The sequence below is a fragment of the Prosopis cineraria genome, unplaced genomic scaffold (assembly GCF_029017545.1).
Source record: "Prosopis cineraria cultivar Desert tree isolate PC_DT_omini unplaced genomic scaffold, ASM2901754v1 PC2, whole genome shotgun sequence".
In the NCBI taxonomy this organism is placed as follows: domain Eukaryota; kingdom Viridiplantae; phylum Streptophyta; class Magnoliopsida; order Fabales; family Fabaceae; genus Prosopis; species Prosopis cineraria.
The window spans coordinates 16,486,204-16,501,431 of NW_026555333.1; the positions used below are offsets into that span (position 1 = coordinate 16,486,204).

The 15,228-nt window shown below is 30.1% G+C and overlaps 1 protein-coding gene across 1 annotated transcript; it reads right to left on the reverse strand.

The window, feature by feature from the left end:
* Window positions 1–8,424: 8,424 nt before the first annotated feature.
* LOC129302988 (ras-related protein RHN1-like) lies at window positions 8,425–14,047 on the reverse strand. The gene is made up of 7 exons (XM_054941956.1): window positions 13,780–14,047; window positions 13,596–13,673; window positions 12,820–12,987; window positions 11,974–12,022; window positions 11,404–11,481; window positions 9,680–9,769; window positions 8,425–8,792 (listed from the first exon to the last, which is right to left on the reverse strand). Exons 1-7 carry the CDS (start codon window positions 13,816–13,818, stop codon window positions 8,689–8,691), a joined length of 606 nt encoding a protein of 201 aa, XP_054797931.1. The 5' UTR covers window positions 13,819–14,047; the 3' UTR covers window positions 8,425–8,688.
* Window positions 14,048–15,228: the final 1,181 nt, after the last annotated feature.

A 15,228-nucleotide genomic window follows, 5' to 3' on the forward strand; every position in this document is an offset into this window, starting at 1 on the left:
ATCTATAATTTTCTCTTCTCTATCTTTAACATCTCCTCTATTATGCATGCGTGAAAGAATTTTTAGATCTTTGTAAATACTGTCTTACACCATTCCTCTTCTATAGCTAAGAAAAAGTAATTTTCTTGATGATTAATAAATTATAATATAAACACACACAATAAATGATTTTTGAGAATGATAGTATTAAAAAAATTAAGTGAAAAATGAGAAAGATATAACATGGATGCTGAATTTTTCTATTTTATAATGAAATATATGTTAATGTTGAAAAATGCAGCATGGATGTTGAATTGTTGTAGTCATGGTTGGAATTACGGGAAGGATAGTGTGTGAAGTAATAAATTTGTGTGTTGCTTTCTAGTTGTTGCGAATTTATTTCCTATGACAAGTACTTCAACAAAAGAAGTATTTTGTTATTTTATTTTCACGTTGAGGACATTTTGTAAAATATTCACAAGGGTAGATGACCTATGAAGATGGGAGATTAATTTCTAAATTGACTAAAGAAGGCATAAATTATGAAAGCTGTTGAAGATGGTGTCCATCAATGATAGAGTTGAAACTATTACAGATGACTTATTGAATGACTTTTTGTATAGACATCCACACCATATTTTTTTATACTTGTAGAGGTGACAAGTTATGTAAATAAGTTTGCACTTTACATTGTTTTTTGAGAAGAAGATTGCAGAAATATCATTTAGATAGATGGGATATTTTCTATATAAAAGAGATGTAAATATGGTGTACATTATTAAAATCAGTGTCTATTTCAAGTTTAAACAGTGCAAGTGTAAATGCTGTCATCACATAAAACTGATGAAGTCACTAACGTAGCATACGAATATTGCTATTGTAACTAGTGAAAACATGGAACCTCACTTGAGAATAAATTTTTTTATAGTATTTTAGACTTTAAAGTGTAAATGCTGTTATAACATAAAATTCACTCTTAAAATGTTCCAAGGCCGCTTATGAAAATACAAGCATAATTGAAAAAGCCACTAACTTCAATGAAGAATATAAATACTAATGTGACTTATCAAATTTACACTAAAATCTTTATATAACGTGACTCATTACTAATAATATATGCAGTATTTCAGACTTTGAAATGTTCTGAAAATCCAACTTTATATAGTTGGGGGACATCTTAATCGCAAAAACTAATATATTAAACCATTATAGAAAAGTCATTTTTTTCGAATATACGTTAGTTATTTTTTCAAGTGGGGTTAGTGAATTTCAAAGTGACAATATTGAATCTCAATTTGGACAAGCCATTTTTTCTTAAAAAATATATTTCCAAGTGGGTTTTATATTTTTACAATATACGTTAGCCATTTTTAAGAGTTGAGTTAGTGAATTTTCAAGTGATATCAGTGGATCCCAATTAACAAGTTGGGTTAGTGTAAATTTGACGAGTCACGCTAGCATTCATATTCTTTACCGAAATTAGTGACTTCTTCAATAATGCTTGTGTTTTCATAAGCGGCCTTAGAACATTTTGAAAGTGAGTTTTATTTTCATAATTAAGTCCTTAATTGAAATTTTAAAATATCATGATCCTTAATTGAGACTAATCTTTAGAGGGTCCTTAATTGTTATTTTCTCTCTTTTTAATATAATAATATAATATAATTTAATAAGATAATAAGAAAGCTACTGAGCCTGCACGTGGAGAGAGAAACATGATATTTTAATATCCAAACCCCACTTCCCCGATTACCCCTGCGTCGCCTTCGTTTTCCCTCTCCTCTCTGCTGCCGGTCAGTGTTGTTGAAGGCAGCATTCCAAGTTTCATCCTATCAGATGATGTCATGGTAGATTCGCTAATTTTCTGAAGGAAAAACGCATCTAAAATGGTGATTTGCTTTAAAAAACGCTTGCATTTCTTTTTTTTTTTTGAATTTTTTTCTCTCTCTTCGTCATCATCTGTTGTTTGATCTCGTCCATATGTCCCCCTTTCTTCTCTCTCTCTCTCTCTCTGTTTTTTTTTTAAGATTTAATCTCTTGAACCACTCAGATTGGTGAACCGTTTGGTTTCCCGATTTTTTTCAATTTGTTGACCAGTTTGATTGTTCTCTGATTTTGCTACATCAACCAGACCGCACTAGTGGCCGATTCCCGATCGAACCGGTCAGTCCGATCAAGTTTTAAAATCATGCAATTTATACACATCTCAACACTCAAGCGAATGCATATATGTCTCTTCAACATAAAAGCGGCAAAACAAAGAGTACAAGAACTGGCAATCAATCCTCAACACATATTTCAGATTTTTCAAACATGCATTGAACAAGCGCACAATCACTTTTCAAGACGCCAAATCATACATTAAAATGTAGTTTTTTTTTCCCCAATAAAATAGGAAAAACAACGTAAATATAAATATACTCAAGAAATAATTAGACGTGTATACAAAGAAAGGCATACTTTTGCTACACAAATGGATTAGAAATGAATTAATTTGATATTAAGCAGAGGAAGGGAGTAACTCACATGCGAAGATACAGCTTTATGAAAATATAAGCTAATTTAATGATTGCTTGTTTGTTTTAACACATTATCCTTCTATTTGCACCTAATAGAACATGATAATATGAAATGGAAGAGAAGAAAGTGTGGAGGTATAATGAAGTTTAAAAGGAAGTGAAATTTGGTTAATTTCTTTGTCTTGACATCTTATACTCCTAACTTGCCACCAATTCTCCTAATCTTGCCACCTAATCATGTTTTTCCCAGTCTTAGTTTCTAGATTGACAACTAATCTTTTAATATTTTTTAATTAATCCAAAAAGAAATTAAAGAAGAAGCGATGGAAGGCAAAGATGAAGAGGTGATGAAGCTAATATAATATTATTTTAGGCATGTATGGCAAGAAGGTGACTACTCAGTATTCACAAGGCTAAATGAAATTAACACTAAACAACATATAATTTGTATAAAAAATGCTTCTAAATGAAATGAAGACTAACAAACACTATAAGGAAATTAAGTTATTAATATAACCTCATTAATATTTTAATTATTTTTTAATTTGATAATTATGAATAACTAAGGAGATTAATATTTCATTACTAGATGGGGTAGCATATGATGAGGTTAATTGCGGTTTTTACAGATTAAAAAAAAAATTATTAATTAAGGATCCTTGGAAACAAGGTACAGACCGGTGGACCAGGGGGAATTAATTTCTTTTTCAGTAAAACATAAAGGTTACATATTTTTAACTCCTTTATCTAAGTTAACACATTATAAAAGTTTTAAGATATTAGATAAAATCTTCATTTCAATTTTATATGTAGTCCTTTATGTATGTATAGTGTAATTATTTCAGTAATTTAAAAATATAATTTGTCATAGGATCTACTTATTTTTAACAAGATAATGCTACATGCCTATATATGCTCTTAAAATATTGATGATATTTAATTTTGCTTTCATTTTATATTTGATAAAAGACATTATAAAACATATTACTGACAAACTTTGTCGAGCATTATAAGAAAAATTTGAAGATGTTATGTTCTTGATATTTACCATAAAATCACAAGTTAATATATTATGGTTAAGACGTTCTTCTGAAAAAATTACTTTAATTTTTTTGTGATAACCAAGCTATTAAAATTATGATATGAATGATTTTTACTTTGATATAAATATAAAGATTTTGTGACAATTGAGTTTTATTTATGGTGTTGATATATTTGTTTACTATAATTATCAATCAAAAGAATTAAATAGTAAATTTAGTATGTGAGTAATAAAGCTTCCTAAATAGAACAAAATTTTAGATCTCAAGGATGCATTTGAATCATTTAATACCTATAAGAAAGATAAAATTTTCACCAATTTAATGATACTTTATATTGAGAAGAAAATTGTAAAAATATATATTGCAAACATGATAAATAATTATTTTTATATCATGAAAAATTGATGAGTGAAACTTAAAAAATAGAGGTATATATTTATTTTTGTTATATATTTGTAAGACTAAATATAAGTATATATTTAAATATTTACATTATATTAATAATATATAATATATATATATATCAACTTTCCTTCAAATATTATAAATGCTTTATCATCTCAGATTGAGGGGGTAGTAGATAGAGATCATAAAACATTTTTTCTCCTCATTTTAGGATGAATAAAAAATAAAAACATGCAGTAATATTCAAGTGAGAGTCTAAGAGACACTCCCTCTATTCAAAAATATAAAGCATTTTTAACTGAATCTCACCCCTAATAAAGTAGTTACCTACTTTCAAACTAACACTATCTTTTTATATTTACCCTTATTAAACACTCTACAATAAATATAAAGTCACTACTAATAGAGGTATTTTTGAAAAAAAAAAAAATAATTATATCTCGAAAGATTAAAAATGTCTTATATTTTTTAACATCTGATTTTTTAAAAAATATTTATATTTTTAAATGAAAGGATTATATAGCACGCAGGTGTTGTGGCCTTTTTATCTCCATTCCATTCCACCAACTTTGAAAAGCATTTCTGTTATAAAAAAACATTTATTTTGTTAAGAGGAAATTTTGTATAGATGATGCGTACGTGTTGTTTCGTTTGCTTTGTTTCCCATTTTATTCTTTACTTGGCGCTTATGATGCTTTTGTGCCTTCTCTTCTGCTTGTTAATGTTTGTCTGTGTAACCAAACATCATATTTAGGGCCAGTTATAAATATTCTATCGTTTTAGGGTTAAGGGTTGGTCCATTTAAGCTTGTTTTATATTTTTTATATAAAAAATTATTAATACTTAATAAATGAGGAGGGGAGAATTCAGATATTAAAAAAAGTAGAAAAAGAACCTATAAAAAAATGAAAATTTGGATACTTTTCTCACTAAAAAAGACAGCTCAAAAAATGAAGTACAGTCAAATATTATTAACATTAAAGATGATAGTAGTAAACATTACTGAATATAGTACTTTTCAATAGTATAATATTTAATATAACACAATAAAAATTACTTAACATATCAAGCTTGGCTCACAATCTGAATAAGTCTGGACATTAGAAAATGATTGCTTTACTAATCAACCCTAATTTTTTTAAGTTCATTTAGGCAACAATGTGAATTACCAGCTCTGTCATTGTCTAACTTTATATATAGATATAGATATAGATAGATTTTTATTGAAGGCTGGCCCAGTTTACGTGCCATCCTTCCTTTTGATTTTGTCTCATCTACAACATGTTTACTGTTTCAATCACTTCATTTCAAAGGGTCTCACAATCAGTACTTTTATTTTATTTTTTTGTTGTATTCCATGTGAATATTGGACATATGTCAATGTCACAACCTCATCTATTAATAACTTAGTATTATTGCAGCCGTTTCCAAACACAACCGTAACAATGTCAATGTCACAACCTGATATGTTAGTACGTAGCCATGTGTGTTTTTCAAGAAGAAAATATCTCTAGTGTTGCCCACTTCACTAACGGTGTTGTGTTTGGAAACGTTTACAATAACGTAGCCATGCGTGTTTTTCAAGAGAGAATATCTCTAGTGTTGCCCACTTCACTAACGGCAGTGGTTTCACCGTTTCAGTGGTCAGTGTGCTAATGAGCACTGTAGTACTCAATGCTGCATTGAAAACTGAACCATTCAAATTTTAATCTGAATAATTTAAAATTAAAATATTATTATTTTTTATATTTATTAAGATAAAAATTATAAAATAATTTTAATAATTTTTTTATTTTTAATATGATTTAAATTTAATTTAAAGAGCCTAATTTAATATTAAAAATTTTATGATTAATATACATTGACTATTTAAATGTACTCTACACAATCCAAATCTAATCTAGTATTAATTTAAGTTTTGCAGAGTATATCTGAATAATCAATGTACATCAATTGTAAAATTTTTAACATTAAATTGGGCCTTCTAAATTAAATTTAGATCATATTAAAAATTAAAAAAATTACTAAAATTATTTTATAATTTTTATTTTAATAAATATAAAATAAAAATATATAATAGTACTTTAAATTTAAACCATTTAAATTTTGATGAAGAGAGTTAGGATTTTATTACAGTGATGAGCGCATAAACCAATCTCCTTCACTAACCAAGCTTGCTTTGTGGATCACTTGTCTGGGCCAAACCGACCATTGAAATCGCAACTTTGTGAATTAAAGCACTAAAATCAACAAAGGTTCCTCAAAACAACAATAAATGGCCCCTTACGTTGACAAACATTGGACAACTAAAGCTCCCGTGGAAACTATAGTTTACAAAATAAAATTAAATTAAAAATCAATTATTGTAATATAATTTATGTTTGAATATATATTTTTTTAAAAAAAATACTTGTTTGTGTCCTTAGGTTGACCAACATTGGTTAATTAAAGCTTGTTTGAGTTCCCTTCGCTCTCTCATTAGGGTTTGAATGCTGAAAACCACATTTCAATTATCATTTACCAGTTCTTGAAAAACTTTTTCAACATAAAATCCAAATTTGATAATTGAAATTAGATAAAATGCTCAATCATGCATAAAAAGGATCAATATGTTGTGGCAATTGAGGGGTGGGTCCTGACAATAAAGTTGCACCTCTGAAAAAGGAAATTAAAATTAAAGTCACATCAAACTTTCATTAGTGTTTCTGATTCAGTTTCCCAAAAAAGAAAAAGATGGTAATAATTAAATTAGAGTAATATAAATCAATAATTAAAAAGCTGCATATACTGTGGTGTCTAATTAAATTTGTGCGTGGAATGATTGGGTTGCTTCAATATCAACCATTCAAATAACTATTAAACAACGCAATAATTTATAACCTTTAATCCATACTCAAAATATATTGACTTGTCTGTGAGTAGGGACTCCATCATCAAGTTGCTCAGACTGTTTAAAGAGGCAAGATAAGAACAAGATTGATGCCACCATTTGCCTTTACTCTCCCCCACTCCCTCTCCCAAATGTGATTATTTGGGAGAATGATGCATCACGAACCTTTTTTTGTGGGATGGCAAAAAATTGTTTCTGAGAAGTATTTTATTAAATAAAAAAGATATTAGCATCACTGCAGCTTTGATACTTTGTGTAAAGACAGGAAAAAAAAGAAATATTATTTATACTTCATAAATTGTATGATTTATTTGAGTTCCCGTTGTTGAGATAAGTTATACTTACAATTCATTGTTTATAAATAACATGACTTTATATATTATTTTTATTTTTTAATGCTAATGACAAAGAATGACTTCTTCTTGTTTTTTAATTTTTTGGTATGAGGAATATGAATATTTTGCTAATAATATGATTGGACATGATCATATGACACCACATTAACCAGTCATCAACGAAACCCTACCTTCCAATTCCATGCGATGCAAGTTCTTCAATACAATATTTTATTAATTTAAATGTCAAAGCATGATTTTATGGAGATAGTTTATTAATTTGAACATCATTGGATAATGATCAAATTATAACAACTAGATCAAGCACAGTGCATTAAAAGTAAACGGACGGTCTTCATTAAATTTTCCAGTCAAAACATAGTGTGTATGTAAAAGTATTTCAAGTTTAGTCATATATTCACACCAGTTTTATTTATAAGACCACCCTTATCGGTCTTCAATACACAACTAGTTCCAAAATTTAATGTAACCATTTACAAGTCATATACAAAATTGCAACTCTACCCATCTTCTAATGCTGAGAAAAAGTTCTCATTTTTTATCTAGCATGATTAAGGGCAATTGGGAAAAAAATATAAAAGTTTTTAACACTTCCCTTAATACAAGTAAAGTAGTCAACAGATGCTTATAAAAGAAACCGGATAGAGTATGTTGAATTAAAAAAAAAAAAATTATTATAATAGTACTATCTACCCTGATGTTTCAAAAAGCATATATTTTAAAAAACAATCCAAAGCTTTTTTATGGGCTTTGGTCTTTCAAATCCTAAGGGATCTTTTCATGCATCTTGATCGCTTCTCTTTTAGAGATCTGACGCGTTGCTTGCTGGTTCTTCAAAAATGTCTTATGGGCCTACCTTTGGGTTGGTTACTTATTTCCTCCTCATAGCCACCCTTTCTATTTTTATTTCTTCCCCTTATTTGCATGATCCTGGCTTGGGCAAATCTAATTAAGGAGCAGCTGTTCTCATCAGTTTCAGGTTTATTTGGTTTCAGTTTTTCAAGTTTATGTTTTTTATTGGTCCTTGTTCGTAATACTTTCAGGTTGGGCTTTCAGATTCATTGATCTGAGCCTCTTTGGTCTGAAATTATCATTTTATATGTTTATATATATGGACTTTTTAACCAAAAAATAATAATAATAATTAGTTGAAAACCGTAAAATCAACGAAGAAATTATCCAATGACTAGTCAAGAATAATATGATAAATTAAAATTCAAACATCTTGCAGCTAATAAAAAGATTGAAGCCATTCATTCACACACGTTTTGATGCCAGAAAGCTGGGAGTTTCATGTATTCCATCCACCCCATGTATTGAACAAATCAAGCCACCAAAAGTATTCAATTCCAAGGCGCTTGTGTATTATATATACACTGCCCATGCTACTACTTGAGGGAGCTACAACAAGAGTGTGCCACTGAAGTGCAAAAGACAAGCCACAGAAAACACGGAAGATGCTAAGTTAAAGGAAGAAGAATTACAACACCAATGCTTTAGGAACAACAAGATGCAGCAGTTCTGGATCCTTCTGCAGGTCTGTCCACAAGCACCATCCCTGCCGGGTTTGGAGCAGGCTGAGCCCTCGGTAACCTCTTTGCTGTTTACACAACCAAATTGCCAGTCAAGCAGCACAGTTTATCAGAAATAATTCGCATGCTTTAGAAGACGAACTCCAAACCAAGATATAATAAATGTGATTTCATGTCATCGGAAACCGGTAGACATGTTAAGCCAACTAAACATTCAAATACATTATAATAAGAAATGGGTCAAGGAACAAGTAAAAGTTTGTGCCAAGGAGGAGCCAAAACATTACTCCCTCCGGTCATATATATAAGTCACTTTTACTATTTCACCCGAATCAAAGAGAGAGAGTTAAATTATTGTTGTCTTGGGAAAAAAAAAAGAGAACAAAGAAATTCCTCAATTTATCTATACTAAATGCAAAATCTTTAAAAGCACTCTCTCTCTTATGTAACATTTTACTTTGCTCATAGAAAATTGTAAGAGGATAAAATTGAAAGCAATTAATTAATGATCCCCCTTTATGCAAAACAAGTTACCAAAAAAAAAAAAACCATCAATTTCTTCTAATAAGTTACTAGCATATGGGACTTGAGGGAGTACTAAGCAAAGCAGTGTTTTAAATAAACTGAACCCGAGATTCATTGCTAAATGTCCGATCATGTGATTAGGTTCTGATAATTGCTTTCAAGTCCCAGAACCAATACCATAAAATGTTAATTTAAATTCCAATAACTTGCAAATATAACCACAAAATCTTGCCCAGCAGAAGTATGGGGGACAAAGGTTCTTCCTCTAAAAGAAAGTTTCATTTCTTTGAATTGAGGTTCTGTCTACACTGGAATTATACTAAAGCAATTTAATTAAAGAAATAAAGTAGGTAAGAAAATGATTAAAATAGGACAGTTCATAATCATCATCAAGCAGCACAAAGTATTCAACATAGAAAATGGATCCCACCTATTTCATAAAACATGTCGTTTACATTGGTTGCAGTTTTGGCAGATGTTTCCATGAAAAATAGATTATTTTCTTCAGCATATGTCGTGCCTCCTGCGATGCCAATGAGATAAAACTTGTAAGTTGGTGCTTCCAAGGAATTGTATTTTGCACACAAAATTTGAAAATATATTGTATAAAGACCCACAATTTATCAATCATGGAAGAGCAAAGCACCTTATAATATTTCAAATTAAAGAACCTTTGCCATCGAGAATGGATGTTTTAGGAATTAGCACAGCACAAGTTTATGAAAAAGACACAACTACCCAACAAGTTCATGTCAGATTCACCATGCATAAACCTTCAATGACAAACAGATTACCAAAATTGCACTTGCAAAAGGGACAACAAAGGAGTTTCTTAGCTAGAAACAAAGCTGAAATGCAGGAAGTGTATCCATCAATCATGAAAAATAATTCAAAATGTTTCGCCAAATTTTATTCATGAGGAAACCCATTTGAAAAATTAAAGCTACTTTTCTAGTAGACATAGGTATAGACTATTAATTATTCTAGACCAGAATCTGCAGGCAACAAAACTAAATTTAAAGTCCAAACTACCGAAATTTTGATTAAAGCAAAATCAGTTGATTAAAAGGAATAGGGTTAGAGTTTATTTAGTTGTGTTTACTATATTGTAAGACCGAATATAACTCCAACAAGCTGACTGTCAACAGAATTGTCATTTTAACAGTGATTAACCAAACAAATAGGGAAGGATGCCGGTTGTGGCATGCAAACATGTAGGATACTGGCTCTCCATTTTTTTTTTTTTGGCTGAATTTTGACCATAAATCTTTTCCCTTATTTTGAAAAGAAATGAAAAGTAGGATAAATACAGTTTCACTGAACAGACATCTAGTTACTTGTCTACCTGGAGAAAGTTAGAAGGCTTTCTTTAGTTTATTTTTTGTTTCTTTCAAAACTAAAAGGGAAAAAGAAAGGATGGCCAAGATTAGCGCAAGAAACAAAGGAAAAAAAAAACATAAAAAACAAAAAAAAAAGGAAAAAGGAAACAAAAGAATTGAACGTCAGGACTGCACATCAGACAATCCAGATTCCCAGCAAATGGTTCCTCATACTTCAATAGTAGTTTTGGTGGATATTCAGAGCCAACGTCTAGAGCTATCCCTCAAGAAGCCTAAAACAAATGTAGCACTACACTTTAAATCAAGAGTTCTGTCTGAAACCTGCCAAGTACTCATAGTAGACACAACACAACAGTTTAAATTACATGTAGACACTTCAGATTTCGTCATGTCATTGTATCCTTTTGAATGATGTTGTGTCTATGCAAGTACCCATGCTTCCTAGCTCAGAATAGTTAACAGCCAGGACCCAAAAAAAGTCCAAATGTGTTAAGCCAGGGGCTATAGGAAATTTATTTGACAACTCAAATGCCAACAATCATCAAAGTAACACCATCAGTTGCAATACTCAGATGGACAACAAAACCCAAAAAATAAAACATAATAATAACATGACGCAAAATTCCTGTCATTTAAACCAGTCAAATTTAAATCTCTAGAGGAAACAAAAACAACTTTACCAAAATAACAACAACAAACCTTATTCTATTAGGTGAGGTCAAAAAAAATAGTTTTAGCAAAGTTGCAAAGTTCAAAAATTTAGATGTTAAAAGCTTACATGCCGTAATAAGAAAATTTGAATATGTAACAATACTTACTTCAGCTGTCACTTTCCTCTTATCTTCCAAATCAGCTTTGTTACCAGCAAGAGCCACAACCATGTTAGGATTCCCTGTAAAACACATCAAAATGAGTGTGTGATTTGGGAATCTGGCAATCTACTCTGAAAGTCTCCCACATTTTCCCTCCGGAAGGCGATTTATATTTGTGTGAAAACCAATGGCTACTGATATTTGTTTATATGGACTTTCATGCTTTTCTATTCTCAAATGAAATGACAGTTTTATCTTGACAGTTAATTCCAGCAAAAACAAAATAAACCATTCCCCAAAAAAAGATATTAAAAGGATGCGAATTATAAACAAGATTGCTCTGTCCATTAGTACAGACAGTTGGAATTCAAATGCTACCAGTACCAGGGATATGAAACATCAATTTTCTGATTTTCATTTTGTAATCTACAACCTTCATATCTCCACGCAATAGTATAGCATTATATCACATCCATAACATAAAGAAAGGACCAAGAATAAGAAATTTTCTTCTTTTTTATGATAAAGAGAGACGTAAATCACAAGAAATCTTCATGGCAATTACCATATACCTTGCTTTTGAAGTTCTAGGACCCACTTCTTGGCTCGTACAAATGAATCCTGTAATTGAGATGTAGAACTAGCCTTAGTAAACAAAGCATAACAATTTAAAATGCACTGCCTTAGACCTATCCAAACACATGCAGGGATAACCCTCCTAGCAGATTGAGTCTTCTCAACTTTTGTGAAAATACTATATTGATTCATGTTACTTTGTTTTCAGCAAGTTGCAAGGAAAAAATAGTTTTCAAGGCTCCATCTTACAAACTCAAAATCTGCAACTATACACTTTGCTAATTTTTATTTAGAAGGTTTTGTCCATCAAATTCAAGGATTGGGGTTCCCTACCTTTCCATATTCATCAATTAGAGGGTCTGATTTTTGCTAATATTCATTCTTTAAGTATGCAAATCAAATATGGATAAGGACGCAATTCGTAGTATGTCCTAAGCATGCATTGCACCCATTAGCAACTTTGCCTAGAATTTAGTATTTTCCAGGACCCAAGGAGCAAAAACACAACGTAAATAACTGGAGACAGAATTCAGTTTCAGTCAAGAAATCCATATCCTGGATACAAGAATAGAAGAAGAGGAAAAAACAACTTGAAGTACTCAGTCATCCACATCGCAAAAAGAAAAGAAAAGGATTACAATTGTACTTTAGTGCTTATCAAGAAGCGCAAATAGGCTGCAATAACTTTTTAAATCATCATTTACAGTTTCCAATATGAAATCATACAAACAAGAAAGGGATTTTGAACATAGAAGCACATCCAAGAAAACTATTAATTGATGAATAACAATATTACTCTTTCAATACACATTACTAAACGTTCCAAGGGAAGAAAATCATACTTCATTCGTAATGTCATAGACAATGATAGCAGCAGCAGCACCTCTGTAGTACATGGGAGCCAGACTATGGTACCTCTCCTGTCCAGCAGTATCCCAAATCTCAAATTTCACGGTTGCATCATTTACTGCCAATGTTTGTGAGAAAAATGCAGCCCCTATTGTAGATTCCTGTTAGTGCAATAGATCAAATACATTCAGCAAAAGAATCTTCAGGTATCATTTCATTTGCGTAAGGCTTTGGCACAATATATCAGGCCTCAGTGCCAAAAAAAAGGCCAATACTATTAATATGCATACTATGGTAGTGAGAAGACAAATTGCCCTCCTTCTCCCCCCTTCCTTTTTACTTGAGCAACAAAATATCAATTTGAGGTCAAAAACCACTACAATCAACACTTAATATCTTCCCTTCCCGTTCAAAAGGAAAACACCAGGCAAACTAGGCTGTAAATTACTATAACCAGCTGAAGCTTCTCTCGTTCAACCTATTATAGCTTTGAAATCAATGTCATTCAAAAACTAGCCAGCAGAATCCTGATTCCATTCGGTTAATGCAACTAGAAATTTATTTTTCCAAAAAAATTTTTTAGGTCAACGCGGCATTGATCATCTAAGGACAAGATGTGACAATCTTTCGTCATGGTAACGTAATTCACGAAATCACTATATGTAACAAATCCAGGGAAAATTTTCTGCAAACTAACACGGAAATCCTTCTAAGTTAGATGCAAGTACTTTCCGATTTAATTAATAAATAAATAAGGAGGTAAAATAACCTGGAATTCAAGAAATTGACCCTTGACAAAACGCAAAACGATGCTGGATTTTCCCGCACCCATGTCCCCAAGGAGAACCTGGTTTTAAACAATTCCAAAAATTCAGTATCATAACCTAAAATCATCGCCGAAACTGAATTAAACAGCAAAAGGAGAAAAGGGAAACGAAACAAGAGTCGCTCACCAGTTTGGCGTTGATGTTGTTGTGCCCGATCGTCGCCATGGAACGGAATCAGATAGATCGGAGGAATTCAAGAAAACGAAGAGGCCAAGCAACGAAAACAAGAGAAAATTCCAGAAGATGAGTAGTCGTGGTGATAAAACCTGTATAATTAGTACGGAAGTCTGTACAAGTTGTAAATTTGTAATCGAAGACAACGAACGAAGAAGCCAAAGTAAGCCAAGAGACCTTCCCCCTCACGGTGACGGTGCTTGCTTGCGCGTGAACGGTCCCTCTCTATACAATATATATACACGCACACGCACTCACATACGTTATATAGACGCACAGATGTGACATGAGATATGTATAATACTTCCTCATTTGAAAAATAAAGTATTTTTTTTATATGTTAAAAAATATAAAACATTTTTAATATTTTAAAATATAATTAATATATTTTTATTAAAAATATTTTTAATAAATCAGTCATTTTTTATTTATTTTAAAAAAAACATTCTATTTGGTGTTAGTTGTATTTTATTAGAGTGTTATTCAATTAAAATTACTTTTTATTTTTAAATTGAAAGAGTATATTTTCTTGATGATAAGATAATACAGATTATTATTAATTATTAATTAATTAAAAAATGGCACCAAAATTATCTCTACTTTTTAATTAATTAAATGTCAAATGAATTTTTTTTATAATATGAATAAAAATCATTTAGATATTTTAATATAAATACAATACTATCATTATAAAAAGTGAATTTGTTTTTTAAAAAATTTTTAAGTTGTAAATAATTAGAACATATTATTAATATATATTAAAATATATAAAAAATTTAAATATAATTACAAAATAAAAATTTTGAATATAAATTATTCAAATATATTAGCACAGATATTGCGCATGGCAAGAGAGAAAAATAGGAAAAGAAAAAGGTAGAGAGAAACCTACTTGATTAACGAGAGGGGAAAAAAAGAAGAAGAAAAATGAAACAAGACTCACATGTTTTTATCTTTAACTTTTCTCTGTAAATATAGAAAAATTTTGAATAAAAAACTCAACTTTTAAATGTAGACATGAATCTTTTTGTTTTCTACTCATTGCCTTCTTCCATTATCATACTAATTTTCCCTCTACTTTAAAATTTAGATTATTATGTATTTAATAATTTAAAAAAATAAAATTAAAATAGGACAAAATATTTTTTTGCTGGCATTGAGTAAAAGAATTTACAATTATATTTTTATTTAATTAGTCATATAAAATAGAAATTATATAAATAATATGTTAAAATATTAAATGTTATTATATATAAATATTCTTCTATAAATAATAAGGTTATTATTATACATATAAAATTAATAATTTTTTTCATTTTCTCTCACTCAATGAAGCATAGGAAAAAAAATTACATTCCTCAATTTTTCTCTTCCCTCCTTTTTTTATTCTCACATTTTATC